The sequence below is a fragment of the Podarcis muralis genome, chromosome 5 (assembly GCF_964188315.1).
Source record: "Podarcis muralis chromosome 5, rPodMur119.hap1.1, whole genome shotgun sequence".
Classification (NCBI taxonomy): Eukaryota; Metazoa; Chordata; class Lepidosauria; order Squamata; family Lacertidae; genus Podarcis; species Podarcis muralis.
The window spans coordinates 32,504,942-32,530,361 of NC_135659.1; the positions used below are offsets into that span (position 1 = coordinate 32,504,942).

The 25,420-nt window shown below is 46.2% G+C and overlaps 2 protein-coding genes across 5 annotated transcripts in view; one reads left to right on the forward strand and one right to left on the reverse strand.

Annotated features, from left to right (window-relative positions):
• Positions 1-5,534: 5,534 nt before the first annotated feature.
• Positions 5,535-8,721, reverse strand: CCN1 (cellular communication network factor 1). Its single transcript, XM_028732891.2, has 5 exons — positions 8,288-8,721; positions 7,721-7,937; positions 6,985-7,332; positions 6,579-6,781; positions 5,535-6,460 (listed from the first exon to the last, which is right to left on the reverse strand). The coding sequence occupies exons 1-5, from the start codon at positions 8,348-8,350 to the stop codon at positions 6,161-6,163; spliced, it is 1,131 nt and encodes a 376-aa protein (XP_028588724.2). The 5' UTR covers positions 8,351-8,721; the 3' UTR covers positions 5,535-6,160.
• A 1,550-nt stretch (positions 8,722-10,271) lies between these two features.
• DDAH1 (dimethylarginine dimethylaminohydrolase 1) overlaps positions 10,272-25,420 on the forward strand; it is a 122,092-nt gene continuing 106,943 nt past the window's right edge. For 3 of the 4 annotated variants that reach the window (XM_028732896.2, XM_028732899.2, XM_028732900.2), the window contains exons 1-2: positions 10,923-11,113; positions 17,796-17,893. The gene's annotated coding sequence lies outside the window, so the exon portion shown is untranslated. Of the gene's footprint in view, positions 10,359-10,922; positions 11,114-17,795; positions 17,894-25,420 lie in introns of those variants that run through there. The other variant, XM_028732898.2, reaches the window with a different exon arrangement.

Consider the following 25,420-nt stretch of genomic DNA (forward strand, 5'->3'; position numbering starts at 1 on the left):
ATACTGTAGCTATTTATTTTTTTAAGGCATGAATCAGGTTGGAGGGAGGGAGGCTAAGGGACTTGGTATACTGTTCTATTGTAATACGGTAAATGTGAAAGGCCCTAATCAGCCATGGATAAAAAGTTAAAAAAATATACACGCTCACTTAAAAACACACACAAACAAACCCAGGAAATTATAGTTGGGTGAAGCTGCTGATATAATGTCAGGGACTGGGTGGACAAAGAGGAGTGGAGGGAGACACCAGTCGGGGAACCCCCAAGGGAAACCCTAGAGGAGGAAGGCTCAAAGCCCAGGGGATTGGTGGTGGGACACTGAGGAGAGGTCGGAGGAAGAGGATTGGGAGAAGGTGCTGAAGGGGCAACGGGGTTTAGTGAGCAGGAAGAGCTGGTGAAAGGGAGCAGTTCAGACTCCAAGGCTGAAGCAGAGGAGGGGGCTTAAGAGGCTGCTGAAGAAGCCAGGGACACTCCCGCTCTTGCTGTGACAAGCTCCATTTCCCCCGGTCTCCAAGAACACGCAGAATAATGAGGAGGGCAGAACAGAGACCAGAGGTGTGCAGATGCAGGTTGAAACTGCTTGGGAAACATCCAGGAGAGGAGGAGCCTTAGAAAGAGTGGAAGTCGGAAACCTTCAGTCCTGGCAACTGCTCCACAGGGGCAAGACTTGCTGGGAAGTGTTGCCGTTTCCTTGAATAAAGACAGAGATATCCCCCTGTGGCTGTGGAGGCAGACGTTTGGGGCTTCTATACTGCCTTTTATGGCTGGAGGTGCCTCTGTGGTGGCTGGAGACGGGTGGGGAGAAACAAGTGATGGAAGGGGACTGCATATTTCACTGGAAAGTCCCTTAATTTTGGAGGGTATTTTAAGCCCAGTGATGAATGTAAATGAAATGTCTCTCTGGGACTCCACAGTGTTCTCTGTGTATTCACAGCTGACCTCGGAAGGGACAGAGCGCTAGTGGAGCTAAGGGATCATTTAGGCACCGTGAGAGCAGAAGTAGCATCATGTCTCTCATCTGTAAAATGGGAGTAATAATCTCCTACAATACAGACTGTTGTGTGGGCCAGCACAGTTAAAAACTGTGAAGTGTTGTGCAGTGTAAAACTGCTGTATAAATAATTAGCTACAGTCACAGTCCTAGCTCAGAATAGATTGCTTTTTCCTCCCTCTTTTCTCCGTTCTCAGTTTTACCATTGAAAAGGGGACCTTGCAATTTGTCAGGCAACTGGAAGATTAATAGGATCTTCTGCCTACAGTTATGTTGCTTTCACTCCTTATCTCATGAGCCGGGGTTGCCCATGGTGTAGGGGGATATAAAAAGGCAGGGAATTTTTGATATCTGTAACCCATCTGGAAGCCACTGAAGATATTGCCACTGCTGGGTCTTTGGCTGCATAGAAGACCTCAGGAATGGCAATCGTGAGAATTTTCCCGACGAGAGGTTACGAAAGAGCTTGAGCAACCAAAGTTCGGCAAACTGCAATTTCTGTAAGCCATTGGATCGTCCTGAAACATTCTGCCTTTTCCAGTGTAATGTCTTTGGACTTAGTAACCCCATGGAGGGAGGCATTCCAAGAATGCTTTGTTGATGTGTGTGTGTCATCCACGTGGATTTTCCATGGGGCAACCTTTAAAGGGGAGAGGAGCCATAGTTTAGAGGCACTCGCCTTGGATGGAGAACAGCCCAGCCTCAGTCTCTTTCATCTCCAGTCCATCAGGTAGCAAGCAGGGCTTGGAATTGCTTCCACCTGAAACCTCCCAGAGTTACTTTCAATCTGTGCAAACAGTGCTGTGCTTGAGATCAACCAGTTAGTCTAATAAACTAAGGCAGTTTTGCATGCCAAATTCCTGCTGGCATCAGCTTACAGGATTGTCCACATATTTCTACAGACTCCTTCCCCTCTGCAGTCTGCAGCAGCGTTCTGTGGTGGCCCTCAGACTGTGAGAGAACAAGCCTCAACTCTGAGCCCCCAACTTCAGATTCCTACCTGTGTATAATAATTCTCTCTTATTTAAGAAACAGTCATGCTGCCTTTGTTTACATCCAGGTAAAGAGCAGAAGGACAAGGAGCAATACTGCCAGCTGCCCCTGTGCTGGAAGGGGCTTGATTCAATGTGATGCACTGCTCAGGTGAAACACCGAACAGAAATACCCGGTGAATTCCTGTAACTTTTAAAGGAACTGCTGGTTGCAAACTCGCCACTCATTTGAGCACAGGAACGTCTCTGCACAGTCACAGGAAATCAGCTGGCAGGTGTATCAAAAAAAGCAGTTCATTGTCCATATACCCACCGCCCTGCTCCATGAGGAAAAACAACATTTAGTCCTCTTTTAACTAGTACATTGCTCCTTCCCGGGATTAAATAGGAGCCTGGCCAAACATGCTTCAGTTAGTTTCAAACCTCCCTTGTCAACAAAAATATTGTACAGACAAGTTCAGATGTAGCTGCGACTGGTGGCCAGGTGGTACTTAAATTCCAAACCAGCTCAAGATTCGAATGCCTTGCGGGGAGAGGAACATGACTGAGCAGAGATAAGGAGAGCTGCCATTAGAATAAAATAAAAAAGTGAAGTGGAAGCTATGCTTATCGAGACTCTTGGCTAGTCATCTGATTGTGATGTATTACATTTATTAGTCTAACGCATGCCAGCAATTTGGTGGTCCATTCTTGCCTTAGACCTTCGTAGAAAATGAATGTATGAATGAATTCATGCATGGTGCTGGAAACCATAGCTGATGTCTCCAGGACGGTTGCGAAACTGTAGCAACACAGCTCCCCCATGTGCATATGATGACAGATGTGAAGCTGTGAGGAATGCTAGATTTGAAAGGGAATCCTGGGTTCAAATATCCGCTGAGCTTTTTTAACCAGCTGTCTGCCTCTGCCCAAACTTCCTCAGTGGACTGTTATTTTAAAAGAATAACAACTCCATGTTGCCCAGGGATCAAATTAGACCTTCTTGATCAACCTGCAGTGTTCAGCTGATGGCTTGTTCATATAAGAAGTGCTTGCATGACCCACTCTGCTTTTATTTTGGGGGCACCTTAGGGCAAGATGCTCTCAGTGGACCTCCCACTGACGTTCCCACCTGTTCCTTGTCACTATGGCCCATTTGCTACACCTCCCTCTGGCCCCAGCCTGCCCCACCTTCCAGAGAAAAGAGGACAAGGCAAGCAAATATTTATTTTCCTTCTCATCATTCCTCTCCCTGATTGTTCACTTAGAAAGTGCAGGTGAACAGGTAGTTAGAGCAGCAAGAGCAGGAGGCTCCAGGAATTGGCAGTGGGCCTCCCCACTTCGCCATGGGCCTTGGCAGACGCCCAGCCATGCCAAACTCTTGACACCAGCCTTGTGTTTAACAATTGCTCCACCTAAAGAGCCTCTTGTAACATATAGACTCACAAGACCTGTCTTGGCAAATCAGGCCAGCTCATTTCCAAAAGAGAACAGTTAAATGCATCTGGAAGCTTTTAAGGAAGGTTGTGTACATCACCCAGAGAGCCCTGGCTCCGGGGAGACTCAGAAATGCCGCAAACAAACAAAAGTCTTTCCTTACTGTGCTTCCTGAATGCCTGGTGTTCACAGGTATGCTACCTCCGTACGGGAAGGTTTAATTTAGCTGCCATGGCTAATAATAACCATTGGTAGCTCTGTTGTCCATGAATTTGTCTCATCTCCTCCCCCCCCCCCCCCCGTTTTAAAGCCATCTAGGAGCTAACCAACCAGTCAGGACCTCAAACCCTCAAGGCATTACCGTAGACCTACAAAATGGATGATTAGCAGTGGGTGTGTTGAGGCTGCACATGGTGCTCTTACAATCCCTTGGGAAAGTGTCTCCACCTGGCTGGATCTAAAAGCAGCCATTGAATCCCTTTTAGCAGAGTTTTCTATAACGTAGGTGCGAGGAGAAATATGAACAAGTGGGCCCTTCAGGAAAGTGTTAGTGTGGAATGCATTCCAGTCCAGCATTCCAGTCAGCCAGCCATGCCATTCTTCAGAATGTTCTCTTCTATTTCCCCTCCTACCGGACATTTTTATACAACCCTGCCCCCAACAGCTGCTTTGGGGTTTTCCCACCTTCTAGTTTGTTTGTTTTTGAATACCTGGCGCGCTCTCTCTCTCTCTCTCTCTCTCTCTCTCTCTCTCTCTGTGTGTGTGTGTGTGTGTGTTTCAGTAAACTTCAAGGTTCACCCAAGCCTGCTACTCTACTTCCCACTTGTATGTGGGTGGTACCATTTGGCTGCATCGAGGCATCAGCACTCGTAGCTGAACATCAGAAACCGAAAGGATGATACAGCTTGAGCCAAAGAGTTTCCAAAGAATTGTAGAGTCAGAAGGGGCATGCCATGCAGGAATCTTTCACCCGGCGTGGGACTTGAACCCACAACCCTGAGATTAAGAGCCTCTTAATGCCAATTTGGCCCAATTTAAGACTAGGTATATAGCATTTGTGTGAGCTCTGCTCGCCGAATGGCCTTGCACGAGTCCCAGTCCATCAGCTCTAAGCCGCCTAACTATGAATGGAAATATAAATTAGCTTTGTTGCTGGATTGTTGAGGATTGATAAATTATGGACTGTGAAGCACTCTGAACACCAGAAAATAGGACTGAAATTGTTTAGACTTTGGCTACACACCTAGATCCACTTCCTTGGGAGGAAGCCTCATTGAGACTTACCAATAAATATAAGTTTGCACTTTCTGTTCCTTTTGAATAGTTCTGCTTCCTTTACTCTCTCTTCCATGTTACATTGCAGGGGGGTGGGGAGAGAAGCAGAGGCAAAAGGAGAGGCTAGTTCTTGGCCTGCTGGAAAAATACTATGAATTCCTAGCATTCTTTTCCTTTTTAACAACATGTTTACTTTTAATCACCATGTTATTTAGGATTAACACAAGTAATTGCTTCAAGCTCATTTAAGTTTGAATTTAGTGAAAGCAAACTACCTCCTGCAGACTGAAGGAAACCTTTCCCCCACAAACAAAGAAATGTATTCATCTGCAAGAAGCAGCAGCAGTAGGAATCCTTAAAAGCACTAGCAACAACCTATTTAGCTGCAGAGTGAGTTGCATTTTAGAGAAATGCCATCAATAATGAAAAAATACTTTGGCTTCACGGTGTACTTAACAATCCGTATATGATCTGATTTAGAATCCTTAAGAACTGACCTGGAACAAGCACAATGCTGTGTTTAAAGATTACAAGTACAAAGATATGTATAATTTAATCGAGAAGGAGTTACTAACTTCTTTGGTAAAATGATGGCAGAACTAAAGTAAGTCTAACAATGCAATGCTATACATGTCTATTTATAAACCGCACTGAGTTCAATGGAACTTACTCCCAGGTAATACGTGTGTATAAGACTGCAGCCTCAAAAGCCAATGCTGAACATGTTTAGTTGAAAGGAAGCCCTCTAGTGCTAATAAGTTTAGTGAGACTAACTTTTCTTAGAAATTGCTTCTCATAGCCATCTAAAATTCCATAGCATCTCCTGCTTCCCTAAATCAACACACCATATTAAAAATGAAATTAGGTAAATATTTCTTTATTAAATGATTAATTTCATAAATAATTTCTCTTAATTCATTGAATATAAAATTAAATCATTTACAACTTATTCCAGTATTAGGGATTTTTTTTCCTCCAAAAAAACAAAAAAGCTACATTTTGATAAATAAAATATTCAGCTTTAAAAAGAACCGATTTCTGTTTGTGGGTATGAAATATATAGCTGGTGCCTATAGCTGCCATAGGCGAGGACTCCAAAAGTGCCCACCATAGGAAGGAATGTAACCTCGGACAAAAGTTTGGAACAACAACTAAAGCATGATATTATGTTGAACAGTAAGAAAATGAAGGTTTTCATAACCGGAACAGACGGACAAAGTATAAACAGATCAGTTACAAACAGAAATCGGTCATCATGAAAGTGCTCCAAAATGAAGCAATAAGATTGCTCCAGTACTATGAAGCTTTAAGTATGCTCAAACTGTTGCATTAGTATCCAGTTGCACAGTGCATTTTGTGTGTGTCTCAGTGTTGCCCTCCAATGGACAAACGCACCACTTCCGTAAGAGTTCATTTCTCCACTGTTACTTCAAAAAAATAAAAAAAAATGGAGCAAGCCTTCCGCTCAAGCCTGCACAAATCACAACCTAGTCCCTAAATTTGTGGATGTCATTGAATAGCCGGTAATTAGGATAGGCCTCGTTTGCATGGGGGCAGTTGTAGTTGCATCTGCAAGACTGGATCATCATGACGTTCTTAGTGAAGGTCTCTCCGTCGTCGCAGCGGAAACGGATCTTGACAGTCCTGGTCTGCTGAGGCGTGCAGCATCTGCTGTCCACACAAGAGCCGCAGTACTTGGGCCGGTACTTCTTTACGCTGGAGCAACCTGCGTAAGTGAACTTGACTGGCGCTTGGGACTTCTTGGTCTTTGTGCATTTCTTCCCCTTCTGAAAGGAAGAGATCAACAGCGTAAGTTAGGTTGCAATTCCAGCCAAAAGGCTCCCTCCACCCAAAAACGACCTGGGAATTGTTGTGGGACTGTAAAGAGGACTGTGTTGTTTTTACCTTTAAGGAGTCGTAGCTCGGTTGTCCGCAGGGTCTCACTTCACATATCCTGGTCTCTTTGACCAGTCTGCAGTCGGGATTATCGTTGGTGACTCGGGTGGAGACGCCCGTCCCGCAGGTCTTTGAGCACTGGGACCACGAGGTTGTCTGCACAATGCACTTTGGGTTCTCAAAGAAGTGAGTGCGTGGCTCAGATTCAAAGACTAAAAAAATAGAAAGGAGGGGGAGAGAGAAAAGAACAGTATAAATTTCTCATTCTTACCAGCTCTTTGTTTCTCTTCTCATCAACATGCATAGCAAAACACTGTAGACAGATAATCCCCCACGCTAAAGAATTTCCAGTGGTAATCCCCCCTCCCCCTCCCTGGCAGAAGAACAACATGACCCTGGTCATCTTAAAACTCACCGGGTAACATTTTCAGCCCTCCTTTCACGATGGCTATGAGCTCATTGTTCCTGGTTAGCTCTCCTTCGGAAGCATCCCGACCAAACTCTTTGTCCATGAAACCTTGCAGGTCATCCAGGTTATCTTTGGAGTCATCACAGACCCATTCCTCGCAGCACTGGCCAGGGACTTTCACTAGCCTTGGGTTAGGGCAGCCCAAGTTAGGAAGGGAGAGTTCTTGGGGGCACAGCGGGATACAGCCAACCGCTCCATCGATGCATGTGCACTGGTGCTTGCAGTTGGGCTGGAAACTTTCTCCGTTCTGGTAGATTTTGGAGTTGTACTCACAGGGTCTCCCTTCTGATTGTGCTGCAAAGATTAGGAAAGAGGAGAGAGAGTTGTAAATGGGGGCTCAGTCTGCTGAAGCAGGGTGTGTGTTTCTCCCCCCTCGTTTTTCTTTCTGCTCTGTTAAATTCGATTTATGGTAAAGTTCCCTGAAATCCCCAAGAGCTCTAGGCTAGAACAATAAGTTAGTCAGGAATCACTTTTCCTTATGCGCTGTTAGTGCAGCCCAGACATAGTGAATTGCATTCCAGACTGTTGAAGTCATATGCCCTTTTGCCAATCTACCAACAACAAAGCATAACCATACATGGACTGAAAATTACTAAACTTCACCGCTACAAGGACTGGTTGGTGTTATATATATATATATATATATATATTTCAAAGGGAGCCAAAGCCACAAGCTTTTTACCTCTGCAGATCCCCTTCGGAGCTGTGGAGCTGGCGCCGAAATTGCATTCCAGTCCCTTGGTGTGATCGCAAGGCTGCGTCTTGCTGCAGTCCTCGTTGAGCTGTTTAGCACAGACTTTACAACATCCACAGCTGTCCAGGACCAGACCGACTCCCGGGGCACATCTGGGGACCTCCAGGGGGCATTGGCAAGCAGCTGGGCAAGAAGAAGAAAGCACCTGGGGAGGAGAGACGGATAAAAAGTTTGGTGAGACACAAACAGGTACAACTAAGCAAAGCAGGAAACAGTCGGCCTCCCTGCCATAAATGCAGACCAAAAACACAGGCACGTCACCTTTGATCATTGCCACTTCAGAGCTCAAGTTCCTTATATTTCTATGAACTGGCAAGAATACATTGGCTTCCCTCACAACAGGCGTGCCGGCTGCCTCTGCCTTCTCCCAACTTAAGTATATGCCTCCCCAAAGCCACACTATATCTTATTTTTTTAAAAAAAAACATTTCTGCCCACAGTAGACCAGAGAAGGCAAGAATCCACAGCAAAGGAGAAAGAAACGTCCACACCTACCCTGTTTACTAACTGAAGGAGTGCAAAAGCCAGGACGAAACAGCTGGTTCTCTGAGAGTTCATCTTCGGTTCCCTTTTTTTAAGGCGAAGGATTTCTGGTCTCTTTTCTCCCTTCTTCAGCCAGAAGCAAACTTGGACAGAGAGAGAGAGAGAGAGGGAAAGTAGGACCTAAACAATTTCTCGGTGTTTGTCTGGGCGAAGTGGCGGTGACTTTTGTTGCTGTTTTGTTTTAAAGAGAGAGTCGCGAGTCCTGGAAAGCCTCGGGGGCTCGCCTTGCTTCTCTTGCGGGGAAGGCGGAGAGGAGGACCCGGCTGCTTTCTCTTGGCTCTCGCTGCTCGTGGCGCCGCGCACTTTCCCGGGGATCCCTTTGCCGTCTGAGGAGGCTCCGAGAGGGAGCAGCCTTATATAGTGTGCAGACGCCGCGTGCTGCAGCTGCACTGACGTTGAGCGTTCCAGAATTCTAAAGCACCAGGAATTGTAAGGCATCTCAGGAATGTTTCCTTGGCGCGGTTTGCATCCAAGCTCCGCCCTGTCTAAGCTGCACTTTTTCCCCCTCGCCGTCTCACAAGCAAGAAAACAGGTTCTCCCTCCCCTCCCCTTTCCAACGCTTTTAAACAATCGCGGAGTTATAGATTGTAATATCGCAACACGCACGCCTCTCTTTTTTGGGGGTGGGTGGTGGGTGGGTGGTAGAAAATATTTTGCTTGGCTATAAAGATTTCTTCTCTTTGCCACCCCCCCCCGAAACTTTCCCCGTTTGCAGCCTAGGAAACAAGCGCGTTAGACATATTGTCCCGGTGTGTTTGCTAAATAGCTTATATGCTATTGAAGATTAAAGGGGAAGGGGTTGAGGGGGAGGGGGAAGAGGCATGCAAATTTCTTAAGACATTCGGATTTGATCCAATAGTGGTATGAAAAGGTGTATCCCTTAACTAAGACCCAGATTGCGTCGTTGAAATTTTTATTTTTATTTTTTTGAATGGGGCATGGGCAAAAGAAATTACTCCCCGTTGTTTGGACCGGTTCCAGGGAGCGGGGGGGGGGTTTCCTCTTGTGCCCTTAAGTTTTTGGGTTATGGATTATTATTTTTACCTTCGGTTACCTTGATCTCGGAAGCTCCGTTTCCGCTACTTGAGGTCATATCAAGCAGAACGTCGTCTCCAGCAGCTCCCTCGCCCTGCAGCTATTAATTAACTTTTCTGGGTTTAATTGGCACATTTCGATGGCTCGAAAAGCAGCTAGCCAGACCTCCACGCTGCAAATGTTTCCAGCTTTTCAGGGAAAAGGTTCGGCTTTTCTTATCTCTCGCTCTACCTTTTAAGACGATAATCTTTAAACTTGGGATGTTGCTGCAAGAATTTCGGGACGCTAAGAGTAAACACACACACAGACAACCTTTTTAAAGGTCCCTTTTATGATTCTTGATCCGTCTTGAAGGGGGCTGTGTGTGTGTGTGTGTGTGTGTGTGTGTGTGTGTGTGTGTGTGTGTGAAATCTGCTTCAATAAAAGCAAAATTGAAAGTGGTTCCTATGGAACAATGAACTCTCCGTGACCTTCCCCTCTAGCGTGGAATGATAAGCAATTAGAATAAAACAGCGCCTATCCCGGCTTAGCAGTATTCAAATGATGTTTTTGTTTTTTGTTTTTTTACTATAATGTGGAGAATGTTTTGAAAGCTATACAGATGATAAACCAGATATTGCAATACACCTACGGCGTTCTGTTCAAAATGCGTAAAAAATAAATAAATCCGAATGTTCCTTATTGGCGCTTTAATCACGTGAAAGGCAAACACTTTGGTGAACGTGGGCTCGCATAATAAGTCATTTTAAAAGCGATGGCGGGCCTTCAGAACACGCCTTCCTTTGCAAGCCTGTTGTTTATGGGTTTTGGGGGTTTGTTTGTTTGCTTATACAGTAGTATTTTCCTCTTCGGTTAAGTTTCTTTCCTAATGCATCTTCTCTGGTTTTAGGATTTGGGTTTTTTTTTATTATTATCGTGGAGGGCACGACGACGACACAGAGGTGTTCCTAGCTTCTGTTGTGGCGTCTTTCAACCCTCCTTCATCGCCGTAAGTATTTCCAGATGGCGATTCAGACACCAGACGTAACAATATTTCCATATTTGGTCGAGCAGTAGTCCGCATTTTCCACATTTTTCTGCACTGTTACCCAACCACAAAGCATTCTTGACAGCTTCAGATGTTGTTAAATATAGACTTCACTTTTGTTCCCAGGGCAGGAAATTCTTCGGAATTCTTGGTGGGGTGTTTTTCTTCTCCTCTCTACACCCCCCCTTTCCCCCCCCCCACACCCTTCACGCAATCTACCTATTATGGTTTAGGAGGAATTGCATTGTGGCTTTGCTGGCCTGTTAGTGACAAATACATAACTTAGAGGAAATATCCCTTGCTGGAGATCTTATTCCCCTGGGGAGGGGGGGGGGTGTTGTTGCTGCGCTTAACTTTTAATAAAGCAACTATCGATTCCGTCCGCGCCGTCTGATTTCCAACCACAGAAACGTGCTGCTCCCAAGCAGAGAGACCATGTAGCAGTGGGGGGCGGGGGGTAGGGGGGGAGAGAGAGAGGTTGTTGGAGGCGATGCGAAGGGGGGGAAAGCAATGTGATCGACCTGGCCGCCTCCCATGGCCATACGGGTTGTGTCTTATATGCGCTATCCGACGCACAGAGGGTGGCCCGTGGCGGGGAGGGGAGCGGACCCCTCACCAGCCCCGCTGCTGCTTTGGAGCAGGGCAAACCCAGACGGCTCGTCGCCGGGTCCGCACACAGGGAGGCGTTTCAGAGGGGCTGGGAGCGTGTTTCCAGGGTAAGTTGTTGCTGCTCCTGGGTCCTAATTGGAGGGGGGTGGGGGTGCGAGTGTGAGTCTAAGTGAGAAGTTGGGGGCAATGTTCGAGGAATAATAAGCAGCTTTGTTAAATCCTGCAGGGAACTTCAGAAATGACAGAGTGGCTGTTGTTGTTAGGTGTTTTTTTTCCAAGGGAAAAGGGGTTGGGTGTCTCTGCAGACAGGGAGGTAGAACCAACATAATGGAGCCCTGTGTCCTCTGAGGGGGGGGGGGGGTTGAAGCACCAGCTTGCAGAAGCAGTTTCCACGCACATATACGGTTTCCCGGTCTCTCCCCTTCGACTAAAGGACTACACATGTAGCTCAGTTGGTACAGCATGAGGCTCTTAATCTCAAGGCCGCGGGTTCGAGCCCCACATTGCAGGGGGGTTGGACTCTCGGTGGTCCTCATCGTCCCTTCCGGCTCTTTCAAATATGGGAGCATTTTCTGACTAGCTCTAGACACCTCCCCCCCCCCTCAAAAAAAGGAGGAGGAATAAACACGGGGTTGGGGTAGTATAAAAGACCTGTCTTTTTGTGCATCCTTCAGGAGGGAATTCTCCATCCCTCTATCCCCACCCCGTCAGAAGACAATATGAGGTAACCATCTGTCTAAAAAGGAATTGAGTCCAGGGTTAACGACGATTGCGTTCCCCGGTGACTGTTCACCGGAAAGGGAGAAAACTTGTTTCAGTGGCTTCTTCCCCCCCCCAAAAAAAATCAAAAACCCACGCCTGTCGTAACCGATGGGAGGGGTGCGTGGGGGTTGGAGAGGAGCCGAGGTTTGTAGTGGCGCCGCCTCCCATTTGCTCCTCGTCGGATGTCAGGCAGAAAGTGCTGAGTGGGGCAGCCAGGGAAGCTGCCTCGTCACTGTTCGGGAGAGTGGGGTTTTCCCCCACCCCACCCCTCTCTCTCTTTGCCCTCTGCAGCCGGGGTGGTGGGGTCGGGTCCCTTCCCTTGCTGCCTGGCCTTTGCTTTGGGAAACCAACGTAGCAGAGGTGGGGGGCTAGGGGTGGATGGAGAGAGAGAGAGGAGATAATTGCCAAAGTGATTTCCGGCGCGAGCTAAACAAACTCCCGAGGTTTCCAACCCCGATCCATATTTGGTGAAAGTCTTGAGGAGTGTCGTCATCCGCTAGCCACCCCCCACCCCGCAGGAGGAGGACGATGATGTAGCTAAAAGGGTAGGCGTAAGGCGCGTCCGGCTCTCCTTTTAGCAAGGCGAGCTCATTTGGGGTCGCTGACCCTGCAGCGTTCCAGAGATCCGGATCACTCGGGAATCTCTGGGCACGTGTCCCGAGCCTTTCCTAGAGAGGGGTTTTTCCTCCCTTCCGCGCCGTCGAAGATCCTCCCCGCGTGCGCTCTGCCTCGCTTTGCTAAGCCAACAGCAAACCGGGTTAAGGACTTGGTACCCCGGGGCCCTTCCTGCAGGGGACATAAGAACCAACTCCTAGAGGACGAGGTCCTTTTGCCTCACTCACCCCACCCAATAAAATATTCAAAGGGTGGGGCAAAGTTAATAGTAGGCTGTGTGTGTGATCAATTAATGTGGAGGATGGAACCTGAGGCCTCCTCTCCCCCCCCCCCCCCGGAATATTTTATTCAAGTTGGCATCCTTGGCAGGGGATGCTTGGGGTGGGGGGGAGAGGGAGAGATGAGCCATGCAGGCATCTTCGGCTGGATTTGGCAGTCCTTACTGGGTAAAAGCCTCAGCGCCTAGGGCTTGCCAATCGAAAGGTCGGCGGTTCGAATCCCCGTGGCGGGGTGCGCTCCCGCTGCTCGGTCCCAGCGCCTGCCAACCTAGCAGTTCGAAAGCACCCCCAGGTGCAAGTAGATAAATAGGGACCGCTCCAGCGGGAAGGTAAACGGCGTTCTGTGTGCTGCGCTGGCTCGCCAGATGCAGCTTGTCACGCTGGCCACATGACCCGGAAGTGTCTCCAGACAGCGCTGGCCCCCGGCCTCTTGAGTGAGATGGGCACACAACCCCAGAGTCTGTCAAGACTGGCCCGTACGGGCAGGGGTACCTTTACCTTTTACTGGCCAGAGGTGGGTGGCTAGGAGTGTGGTAGTTTAACTTCCTTTCTTAAGGTTAAGTTAAAAGGCATAGATTCTAAAATTGCCAGACTGGCTTCACATGCGACCAAGAGGAGGCGCATGGGAGCATCGCTATAGATAAGGTCCAAACTACAAGAAAGAAGATTCCACCTAAAGATTAGGAAGAACTTCCTGACTGTAAGAGCTGTTCGACAGTGGAATTTGCTGCCAAGGAGTGTGGTGGAGTCTCCTTCTTTGGAGGTCTTTAAGCAGAGGCTTGACAACCATATGTCAGGAGTGCTCTGATGGTGTTTCCTGCTTGGCAGGGGGTTGGACTTGATGGCCCTTGTGGTCTATTCCAACTCTATGATTCTATTCTATTCTAAGGTCACTGGCCAAGCGGTGGCCAACCTGAGAGGTGCATCTGGGGAAGCCTTGCAATATTACGGAGGGTGCTAAGGCCTGTTTCCAGGGCCGTACACAACCGCAGAGAATCCAAGAGTAGGCCCCAGTATTTTCTCTGTGGCACTTTGGTGCACCTCTCTTAGATCATTTGGTTGCCAGCACAATCTATTTGTTGGCTCTGTTCAATCCATAGAGCAGCACTTTCCAAGCCTTTTACTGAAGTCTGGCCTGAGACTCTTACCTGCACATCCTATTCATTTGCTTAAGAACTGGGAAGCTGCGTTCCCGGAAGCTGGTGCAGTCCTACATGCGCAGTGGCACATGGGTCCTTTCGCCCACATCTGTTAGCCTGGCGCTCTACCCTCCAGGTTTCCTTTCGATGCTCTTTTGCCACGTCTGCACAATCCATTTCCCCCGGAGTATCCTGGGAACTGTGGGTTGTTGTAGGTGCTTGGAATTGTAGCGCTGTTAACTCGTTTCATATTGTCTCCTGTGAGCATCTGTTGCAACACTGTGTCAAGGTCACTGTAACTGCAGAAATGACTGCATGGTGCACCAAGGTATAGACCCTCTAGTGCTGTGAAAATATGTCCCTAGGTCCTGATTGGCTACAGGAAATACAGGCCTTTTTGTAATAAAAGATAGTATCTGGCTTTGGTTTGAAGGCCCCCAGTTGCAAAACCCACATGTGCCTGGATACAGCTTGTCGGTTCAGTAGCTAATCTTAATGATTAGTTAGTATTAGGGTGGGAGCAATCTAGTTCTGTTATTTTCTATTCTGTACCTGACTTCCCAAAATTAACTCTACACTGCTGGCCCTTTTTCAATTGCCCTTTCTTGGTCCTGGGTTTATAACCTCCTTAATGAAGCATTGCATTTTCGCTGCTGTGGCTTCTTGGCGTAAACTTGGCTCTGAATCTGGATGCTTGGCTCCAGGCGACTGGATAAAGTGTGTGGGCTTGCAGCTCAAAAGACAATGAATGGGACTGTTTGGCTCCTGTTTTTGTGAATCCCAAGGATGTCAAGATAACAGCCTGAGTTTCCCCTGGCTCAGCTTGCGGAGCTACAGGTTTGATGGCCATATTACCTGGCAGGGTTGGTTTTCACCCTAGTCAATGATCATTCAAGCATCCCTTACACCAAAGGAACTCCTGGGAGCTCCAGGTCTAAGGGCACCCTTCCAGGAGAATCCTTTACATGGCAGCAGGATGGGATGAGAGCGAAAGGAAAGACAAGATAAAACTGATAAAGCTCACCTTACCAAAACTATTCCCACATATTTTCTTCCCCTAAGAGAGCTCATAATTTCTTTCCCTCTTGGTTTGCCCCCTGGCTCTATCCCAGTAAATGTGATATCAAACCCACACACTTCACACGGTCCCATTGGGAGCCTCTAAAGCAGGGGCGAATTCGTGCCATTTTACAGTCCTGAGCTGAATTTTAAGGAGTTGAATCCCGCAGCTACGTGAATGACTTTTGAATTCAGATTTCCCTGTGAGCATTTCTCAGATGCTTTTCTGCTGCAGTCTTTTCTGCAGTCTGTACCTTAGAGAATGAATCTGCTTCTCTCTAGACACACATTAGGATAGCATATATGTATATATATTTTCCTTCAAGATTGCTGATTGCCGTTATGTCATTAAGGGGGTTTGTCCCACAGAGGGAAAGAGTGTAAAAGAAGACTGGAATGATTCTGTTTGTTTCTAAATGAAAGCCGTACAATTCCTCCCAGACAGGAGGCAATGTTGAACACAATCAATTGCATTCTGTTTTGATCTGAACATTTCTGCCCGAGGAAAAGCCTTGCATTCGTTTATTGTAAGCATATGCCAGGGCTTCTATAGCAGTGGTTCCTGAGGCGATTTAGCTGCAACTACAGGTGCTGCCACAGGCCATGCATGGTGAATTCAAGACCAGCCCTTCAATATTCTCCTTTATCGATGGAGCAAATACTGCTTCACTGAATTGTGAGAGGGGCAGGATCTGCAATTGTAGGAACCAATCAGTTGGAGGGGTGGCTTTTCTTCTCTTCCACATCCCGGGCCTTGTTATCCTGAGGCAGTGGGCGATCTCCATCAACGTTTCTTCTTCCTCAATCCCTCTCCCATCTATTCCTACATTTATCTCCCATGAGCCCAGTCACTTCTTGCCTCTTTGCTTCTTCTCCTCCATCCCATAGTATAGGGATGACTAACCTGTGGCCCTCCAGATCCTGCCAGACCAGAGTTTGCCACCCTTGGGCCTCCAGCTGTTTTTGGACTACAACTCCCATCATCCCTAGCTAGCAGGACCAGTGGTCAGGGATGATGGGAACTGTAATCCAAAAACAGCTGGAGACACAAGTTTGGGAAACCCTGTGCTAGACTCCCATCAGTCCCAGTCAGCATACCAGTGATGGGAGTTGCAATCTATTACCATTTGAAGGTCCACAGATTAACTGTACTCTTCTTGGGAACAGACTTTAAATAGATTTCAGAAGTTCAACACAGAACATCTTTGCGCCTATAGCATGAAGGTGACTTTGCCCCTCCACACAAACCCCTCTTCCCCAAATAATAATTCACAATTCTCGTCATGGAAGGAAATCCTACTGTTTGGCTTGCTAGCACCAGTTGCATGCCAGCTTTATGATGCTTTGGCTGGAGGCGGAAACCAGAATTCCAGCCGGTCTTCTTGGTCAGCCAGGGCTCATGAGGCAGTGTTGTGTGCTGTGGGTTTCTGCTGTGCTGCACTGACTTCCTGGAGTAGCTTGCAAAGACATGACAACATCAGCAGCAGGAGCTGACCACAGCATAAACACAGCATTATGGCATGTGGACTTCAGAAACTATCAGATAAAGTTGCCCCTTCCTTGACATGCCAGGAATTGAAGCTTGAACTTCTAGTACAGGCTACAATGGGAGAGAGCAGAACTTGACCCTATTGTGCCCTACTGGGTCGTCTGAGTTTCCTGTGTTCATTTAGGGACAGTAACTCAACCAAGGAGCATCTATTGGGGCCAAGGTTTCATTTTGCATGAATGCCCTGAAAATATATATTGAGAATGGAGATGGATGGCAGACATGTCCAAAGGCTGGTGTCTAAATGTTCTCTTAGGAAAGCTTTTGCTCAATGGAAACACCTTTTGTGGTGTTCTTTAACGTTTCCAGATTGGAGTTTCTCCTTCCTATGTCTTTCATTCTTCTCCTTTTCTCGACTTTGGGTTTCTTCCCTCAGCCCTACACTTTTCTGCATTTAATGTTTGCGCTTACCTTCGAATGGGCCTCTCCTGCTGCCTTTGCCAGACCACTGGTTCCTGCAGCCCTAAATCATCCCTTCAGTAGTAAATGTCTTGGTTCTGTGACTCACAAGGGAGGTGAAAAGCTGGGGAGGGGGCCAGCTAAACATGGAAATGCATAGAGAAGACAGCGGAACTGAAGTATGACCTCAGTGTTTAATGTTCAAGTGGTTTCAGGTTTTTGCTTCCTTGGTTTGCACAAAGTTAACGCAGTATTCTTCAGGAACAAATAGACAAGTCTACATTCCTTGTGCTACATCTGTATAAACAAGGCCTGCTAAGAACAGGTTCTGGGTGCTTTTTCAGTCCCTGGGAATAAAGATGTTCTTTCATTCCTGTGCCTCTCCTTTCTTCTGCTGCTGTGTCTTTGCAGATCTCATGGTTCATCTTACCTACAGAGCCTTCTGGAACTTCCTGTCTCATTTGCTTATTTTTCTTCAGGGAATTAAAAAGGGTGTTTGTGGAAATCAAACAGTTACCCTGGTGTTATTCAGAATTGGGGGTTCAGGACAGAAGGTGGATGTTGAAAAATGTTTCATTTCAAATCGAAGAGGTGCAGGGGCTTGAGCAGGAAAAGCTATGTTGCTTTTCCTAGAAGAAGCCCCATCCCCTAATGTGGTTGTGGTTACTTAGTGGTGAGGGAAAGGTCCTTGGTACATGCTCAACAATACTCACTTTTTATTGTAACCAGTGTGGATGGTGCTGGCATTTCAAACCACTTCAGAGGCTAAGCCAAGCCCTAATCAGCCCTGAACCATATATTGGATGTGAAGAAAATATGTACTAAATCGTGCAACTTTTTTCCAATAATGTGGAATCCAAATAAAAATAAATGCAGATTTCTAAGAGCCAGAAGAGACAAAACATTTTCATGTGGTGGTGAAAACATTTATATGTGGCGGTGAAAAAAACACCTCATGAAATCTTTATGCTGTTTTTCATCTGAACAGGAGAAGGCTATTGTGACTGACCTGTGAACTTTTAATAACCCGTAAAATGACTGGACAACGAGGGACATTGGAGGGACAATTGCAAGCTAAACAAGAAGGTGAGACTACTCAACTTTTTGAAAGGTTATTGACTTCCTTATCACAAGTTCTGGCATGGGAATTTCTGTCTGATGTGTGTTTCTGTGTTCTGAAACTCTTCTGAAATCAGATAGAAGGAGCATAGCTGGGTGATGATGATGAGATCACTGAGCAATTACATTTGATATGAGCATTTTTTTTGCCGCATAGCGTGACAATCTTAATTGAAACACCTACCCTGTTCTTATACACATTTACTCATTAATGAAAGTAGCATTCTGTTCCTAGCTGCTACTAAGAATATACACACCAAGTTTCAACTTTCTTGAGTGCCTAGAAGCGTCTTAGCTATTTGGGGAGAACAGTTTTATCCCTCATTTCCAGGAAGACCCTTGCAGTTGTCTCCCTTTTGGACTTTTTGAGTAATCTGCATGTTTTGGGCAACCCGAGTGCCAAATATTCAGCTTCTTTGTTGTCAAGAAGTTCCTCAACCATTTGGAGTGAACTTTTGAGCTCCCTGTTTTGACAGAATAGTGTTTTTAGCTTTGGATGACATATATTCCAAGTTTCAGAGCTCTAGGTCCTTGGGAACTTTTCTAACAATTTGGATATCCCCGTCAGTCGGACACAAGCGTGCAAGACTCAAATCACCAGAACCAGTTGAGACGAAATCAAGAGACCAAATAAATGCAAAGGAAACACAAAACGAGTTCTTCTATAACTTCTAAATTTTAGTTACAGCCTCAGTATGATCTAGTTTCAATTTAGCTCCAATGTGCAAGTAACATGCTACCTTGGGTTGTGGCTTTGTGCATTACGCAGAGGGTTTGAAAGGAAGCGGGAGCACTCTTAGTCTTCTGCACTTCAGGTTGATGTGCGAAGAAGTAACTCAGGCTTCTTCCCTGCAAAAAGATGTGTGATCTGTCTGTGGCAGATGTTCAAGTTCCCCTTTCATTAAAGACATTGGGAACATGAAAAGCAAAAGGTTGATTCATGCTTTCATCTCCCCCATACTTGCCACAGGCAAAGCTTCTATATGCAGAAAGATATGCCAGGGCTGATGATGGCTGTTGTGTGCGGAGAGATAACCTAGTGCATTTGTGAGCAGCAGCCAAGGATGTAGAGGGAATAATGGCTGAGTCCATGCATAGTGTTAATGACGTAATTGTTTCACATGGTTATTTGCAGAAGGAAGCAGCATATGGAATATGTGGTCCTTTCTCTTTATTATTATGCATTATTTTATCTAGGGTACTTTTAGCTCCCTCTTTGTTAAAATAAATCCCGCAGCGGAAACAATATCACAGCATATGTTGAGGACTATAATCATGAACACAATAAACAACGAACCAATTCTAAAACAAAGAGCAAACAGTAAATATCGATCAAATCACAGATCAGTTCAGCCAGTTTGCAATATACGTAACTTTGTGTTATACTTTTGTTACGCCCACTAGGCTGCAGGGGCCAGGAAACAAACTGGCTGTCCTCTTTGTGGCTTGGTAGCAGTCGGTAAAGACTGCAACATGTATAGTAGCAGAGGAGGCGCTGAAGATTGGGGGGCTGGCAGAGCACATATGGTGCGTGATGTCACGCATGTGAGAGCAACTTCATGCATGTGACATCATGTGGCAGCTTCAGGAACAGCTGGGGCCTCCTTTTACATCAGGAGGAGGAGCTGGCCACGGAAGCCGTGCCATGCTTGGCTCCACACTTGGCCTCCTCTCCCCCCCCCCCGATCATTCGGGGTATTGGAGGACCTGCACCCCCAAAATATTTTTTGGGAGGGGAACATAGCTGAGCCCCCACGAGGTTGTGCCCCTGTATAGCCCCTGTATGTTCCTGTAATGCGCGTTTCTGTTATGCTTTTACCTGTGACAGAAGGTGTTCTTGTGATAGTTGCCTTCTCATGATCATTGAACCCTTTTGCCCCAAACTATCTCCTACAATCTCACCAAATCCCTCTGTCGTGTTTTATGCCAAAGTCAATCATGTTTGCTCGAGAATGACTCAGTGGCTTGGATCTGAGCTTGTTTTTGGTTTGTTAATGCAAGGCAACATCCCAGTTTCCACTCATTGCCTCCTCCCAGAGCCACTACCTGTGCCACATTGTTCCAGAGGGTCTCCCAGCTCCTTAGAAATGGCTCTTTAGGAGGTGCAGCGAGAAGGAGAGGGTAGGAAAGTGCCAGTGTGCCATCAGATGCATTGCAAGACTACCAGTTCCATGATGCAGTCTGATGTTGGAGAAAATATGCATGATTGCGAGTGATTCAAAGCCATTAATACATGCAGCCATGAGCCTAAATAGTATCTTGGTCCTAAATTGCTTTGAATAAAGGTAAAATGCCAGGAGAGTGCACATTGAATTTTAATTTGACTTTCTGCAAAAAGTCACTGTTGGGGCTTGGATAATGGAAGTGGAAGCACACTTTTCTTCTCTACATTTTGCACATAACTTCTGCAAACCTGTTAACAGATTTTGCTTGCAGTCGGGATTCCAGATTCTTTCGTGAATATGTGAGCTAGTCGCCAGCTCCAGTACTCCTTTTCTTGTATTTTTCCTTAAAGGTTCTTGCAATGTGCTATATCAAAATGTTTTCATCATCTCCTGAAGTTCATATAATGCTTACATTAATATTTTTTTCCACTTCTATATGACCCAAAAGCGTGTTAGGCATTTAGAGAACAAAGCGAGAAAGGTGCTGTCCTTTCTCCAAGGAGCTTAGAATCTAATTTTACACATGACGGAACAACAAGGCCATGGCAAACAATAGGAGAGATGGGGTGAAAAAGAACAAAAGATCCAGCACGCTAGGTAAGCTTCAGTCATCCATTCAAAGAGCAAAATATCACCATGTAACTTAGGTGACCGCCTGCTCGCAAAATAAAAGCCACATAGCCAGAGCAAAGAATTAATGAGCACCCCTTGTGCGGAAAGAGGTCTGCGTGAATTTTAGATTTAATATCACAATCCGAAGAATGTGCAAGTTAGTCAAAGCTGAAAGTCTGAGAATAATTCTAGCTTTAATAAAATTATCACTTGTGTCAACGTTATTTATATAGACGTCCCCTCTTTATCCTCCCTTCGTATTCATAGAATCCACTGGATAGATTATAAAAGCAATACATAACTGTACTAAAAACAGCAACTAAAAAATAGAACAATAGGAAAAAATGCCTTAAAAGCTATGATGTCAACTATAAATTCAGGAAAATAGGGTGGTTTTGGTTAGGTGCCCAGTGAAAGGCTCCAGGTGAACTTCTCTAGGAAAGGAGTTTAAAAACTAGGTACTCTTTCTGGTAACACCTGCCTAACTTGTGACATGGGAGAACTCAGAGAAGGGCCTCAACTGCCAGTATTAATTGGTGGTCAAGTCCTTGGTCCAGTGCCATTTTATTGGGAGCGGGTGGCACTGTGGTCTAAACCACTGAGCCTCTTGGGCTTGCCAATCAGAAGGTTGGCGGCTTGAATCCATGAGATGGGGTGAGCTCTAGTTGCTCTGTCCCAGCTCCTGCCAACCTGGCAGTTCGGAAATACGCCAGTGCAAGTAGATACAATAGATACCACTGTGGCGGGAAGGTAAATGGCCAGCATTGTGAATTGTGCCTGAAAAGAAAGTGGGAACCAATAGAGCTCTTTCAAGATTGAGAAACACATTCATCCATATTTTGTGGGATACCTTAACTGTGTTAAAACTGGCAGAGAACTAGTCTCCTGCTTGCACATCAGTACAGCCTGGGATGATGATCAATGGAGGTCCATGTGGAACAGAGCGGTCCAACTTTTCATGCCAAGTGGGTTGCAAGGGTACTTCAACAGGGAACTCGTGGTCCACACACTGCCTTGTGGAGGCTGTGTGAGGAACAAGACCAAAAGTGAACACACACACACCAGCCCTCATGTTGCCTTCCCAAAGCTGGCTAAGTGTGGCGCTGGGCTTTAGGAAGGAAGCACGGGGTGCTGGCAGGGTCCTGGGAACCCCTCCCCCACTCCTTCCCAATGCTGGGAAAGTGCTTTTACATGTACGTCTCAAGGTAATTTACAGACATTGTCTATGGGACAATGTGGTTCTTGGCTCAAAAAAGGTTAGCTACCTCATATCTGGTCCCTCATTTCCAGGAACTGGAATGCAGAAGCATGCATCTCACTGAACATGGAGGTCCACATATTTGTGGAGAAATTTCCAGAGGATTGTGCTGACCTCATATCCTATGAGTTCGTTTCTGTCCCAGGCCATATAAGTTCCAGTCAGGAAGGGGGGAGGGAAACCACTGACGCAGATGTCACCTAAACCGACATAGCTTTCGTTGTCACAATGACTACAAATAGAATTTGGTCACTTAAGCAGTCGACTGAACAAACATATAGGATGATCAAACTGCTGCTGTCCTAATTCAGAAGAAAGCTCCACTTACCTATGTGGTTTGGCTAATTTATCAACAGGAGACAAGTGAACAGACATGATGTCACTCTTATATTCGTGGAGGCATTCCAGGAAACATTGGGGTCAACATACCTGACTTACTGACGAATGATTTTTTTTTTTAAACACACACACCGACCACAAAGACCCCCATTTAAATTAGTATTTAAATTATGCCTTCCGGTTTTATTTCAGTGAGAGTATAAACCATGTGCAGATAAACTAAATATGTAGTCCTCCTTATGTTGTCATGCTGGATGTAGTGATTGTAGAGTTACTAATCCTTGCTTAAGCTCTTTGCATGACACCTTAGCATAGGAATACAGTGGAAACTCGTGTTACGTACCGCCCTCCTTGCGAACGCTGTGGGTTACGAGCTCCGCTAACCCGGAAGTAGATGCTCCCGGTTGCGAACTTTGCCCCGGGATGCGAGCGGAAGTCGTATGCCGGCAGCGCTGCAGCAGCGGGAGGTGCCATTAGCGAAAGCGCGCCTTGGGTTATGAATGGTTTCAGCTTAAGAACGGGCATCCAGAACAAATTAAGTTCGTAATCAGAGGTATTGTCCCCAGCAGCAGAGTTTAAGCACAGGGCAAAGAGGCAAAGGGAATTGTAGAATCATAAGAGTGGGAAGGGACCCTGAGGTTCATCTAGTCCCTGGTTCCCAAACTTGGGTCTCCAACTGTTTTTGGACTACAACTCCTATCATCCCTATCTGGCAAGACCAGTGGTCAGGGATGATGGGAATTGTAGTCCAAAAACAGCTGGAGACCCAAGTTTGGGAAACACTGGTCTAGTCCAACCCCCTGCAATACAGGAATCTTTTGTCCATCATGGGGCTCGAACCGTGATCCTGAGATGAAGAGTCTCATTTTCCACTGGCTAAGCTATTAAGTCCCATTATGCAAATGGAAATCCACTCGCACAAAACTGAATTTCACTTATGACTGTGTCTGTTAATTTGTCATATTTCTTTTGATATGGGCAATGGGTTCACCAAACGTTTGGGAAGGAGGTACACATATCACTTTTTTTTTTTGAGTAACTTTATTTCAAAAAGAAAGGGGATGTTGCTGTCAGTGCAGCTTTTCCCATCACAGACTGAAGCAGAAATCACTTAGAAGCTTGTATTTTATACTTCAGTACCTTCCTTTCCGAGGGACGCGGGTGGCGCTGTGCGTTAAACCACAGTGCCTAGGGCTTGCCGATCAGAAGGTCGGCGGTTCGAATCCCCGCAACAGGGTGAGCTCCCGTTGTTTGGTCCCTTCTCCTGCCAACCTAGCAGTTCGAAAGCACATCAAGTGCAAGTAGATAAATAGGTACTGCTCCGGCGGGAAGGTAAACGGCGTTTCTGTGCACTGCTCTGGTTCGCCAGAAGTGGCTTAGTCATGCTGGCCACATGACCCGGAAGCTGTATGCCGGCTCCCTCGGCCAATAAAGTGAGATGAGTGCCGCAATCCCAGAGTCGGCCACGGCTGGACCTAATGGTCAGGGGTCCCTTTACCTTTATCTTCCTTTCCAGGAAGCCTGGCAACTAACTAACTAACTAACTAACTAAATCTCATAATTCATCCCCCTACTGGCTGTGGGCTCAGTTCCTCTGTACCCTCTGTACTTGCTTCTCAGCTTCCCCGCCTCCATCCATTTGTCTAATCGCCTTGCAAAGTTAAAATGAATGGCTGATACTACGTCCTGTTGCAATGAGTTCCATTAATTTACGCTAACATGCACAGTCCTTTAAAAGATTGAAGCCCTGTCACTTTTGGAATGCAGATAACTGTGATCTGACTCTGAAATAATAATAAAAATGCAAACTTCTACGCGCATTACTGTACTATAAGCAGAAAACATTCTGCATTAAATCTTAACGGAGTTCGATGTACCGAAGTCCCACTTGCTCACAGTGAGATACATGCCCAATAGTCACATCTGGTGCCCAGTCCACACATTTTACTACGGGAGAGAGGCAAGAATTTCCTTTTGGATGTTGTGTGAGAGGCAGGTGACTGTGTCAGCTCCACATCTGCATTCTCTTCCGGGTCATATATAATGTGCAAAATCTGTAGGTCACAAATGCACAGCAATCTCTTGACTTTTCTTCCTTCATGTACCGAGCCCACTGAAATACACTGAGGGTGTCAGGTGCTGGTGAGATGATACGAGTGTTTCTTCTGTGTCATTTGCTTTCTGATGTCACATTCACACATGCAAATCACCACTTGGTGCTGCGGGATGAGGGACCCCATCGCGTCTCATCGTGGCTGGAAGTCTTTTCGCTCCAGGAAATTATCGCTATTCACTCTCTGTTCTTCTTCTTTGCAAAGTCGTCTATATCAGTTTCTGTTTGGCATCCTGTCCATCCTTAGCCACGCATGGCATTGCTCTTGGAGATAAGGCCTTCCTGCGGAAGAGTGGGCATTTACAATGTCATGGGACCTCCACATTTAGGCAGCTTTGTGTTCCTGGGAGGAAAAGCCTTTGAGAAGGAGAAAACGTAAGCAGACACGATGTCATCTTTTCCTACCGATAGGGAAGACTTGCTGGCAGCCAAGAAATCATGCATGTGCTTTAAGAGTGATGGTTGACACAGCGTTTCTATTTAGGAATGTACAAGGACCTGCCCACCCCAATATTACACGCCTGTGAATAAAGCAAATGGTGGCATGCGAAGCTAACCTCTTAGCACGACTGGTTTCCAAAACTTGATGTTATTTCATACCTGATGTTCCTGGTTCATCTAAACGGAGTGGAGTGATGGGTTCGGGCCAGTGGGAGGAGTGAAATTTCAAAATTCTCTTATTTCTCCATGAGACTAGAAACAGATCTTAGGAAAGAGATGAGCAAGGTTTGTAACTGTGCTCTCCAAAAAACATCCTCGACTCCTGTCCCTTCCAACCCTACAATTCTGTGATTCTATAGCTGCATGTGCAATGCATAATTCTTACTTTGACATCCTGCTTTGTCAGTCAGAATTTTAAAGCAGTGTAGATCACACATCCCTGGGAATAAAAGTACATTTCCATGTTATGCAGCTTGTGGGGTGTAACTACATCTTTCATTGTGGAAGATGAGTGGCTTTTATACTGGTGACGTAAAATCCATTCATTCACGGTGCTTGCTTAAGGA

Excerpts from the sequence above, each read along its gene's own strand:
- CCN1 (XM_028732891.2), bottom strand. The coding sequence starts at position 8,350 with ATGAACTCTCAGAGAACCAGCTGTTTCGTCCTGGCTTTTGCACTCCTT. Across the intron at positions 7,938-8,287 it reads TCCTTCAGTTAGTAAACAGG|GTGCTTTCTTCTTCTTGCCC; the intron begins GTAGGTGTGGAC and ends TCTCCTCCCCAG. Across the intron at positions 6,782-6,984 it reads AGGGCTGAAAATGTTACCCG|TCTTTGAATCTGAGCCACGC; the intron begins GTGAGTTTTAAG and ends CTATTTTTTTAG.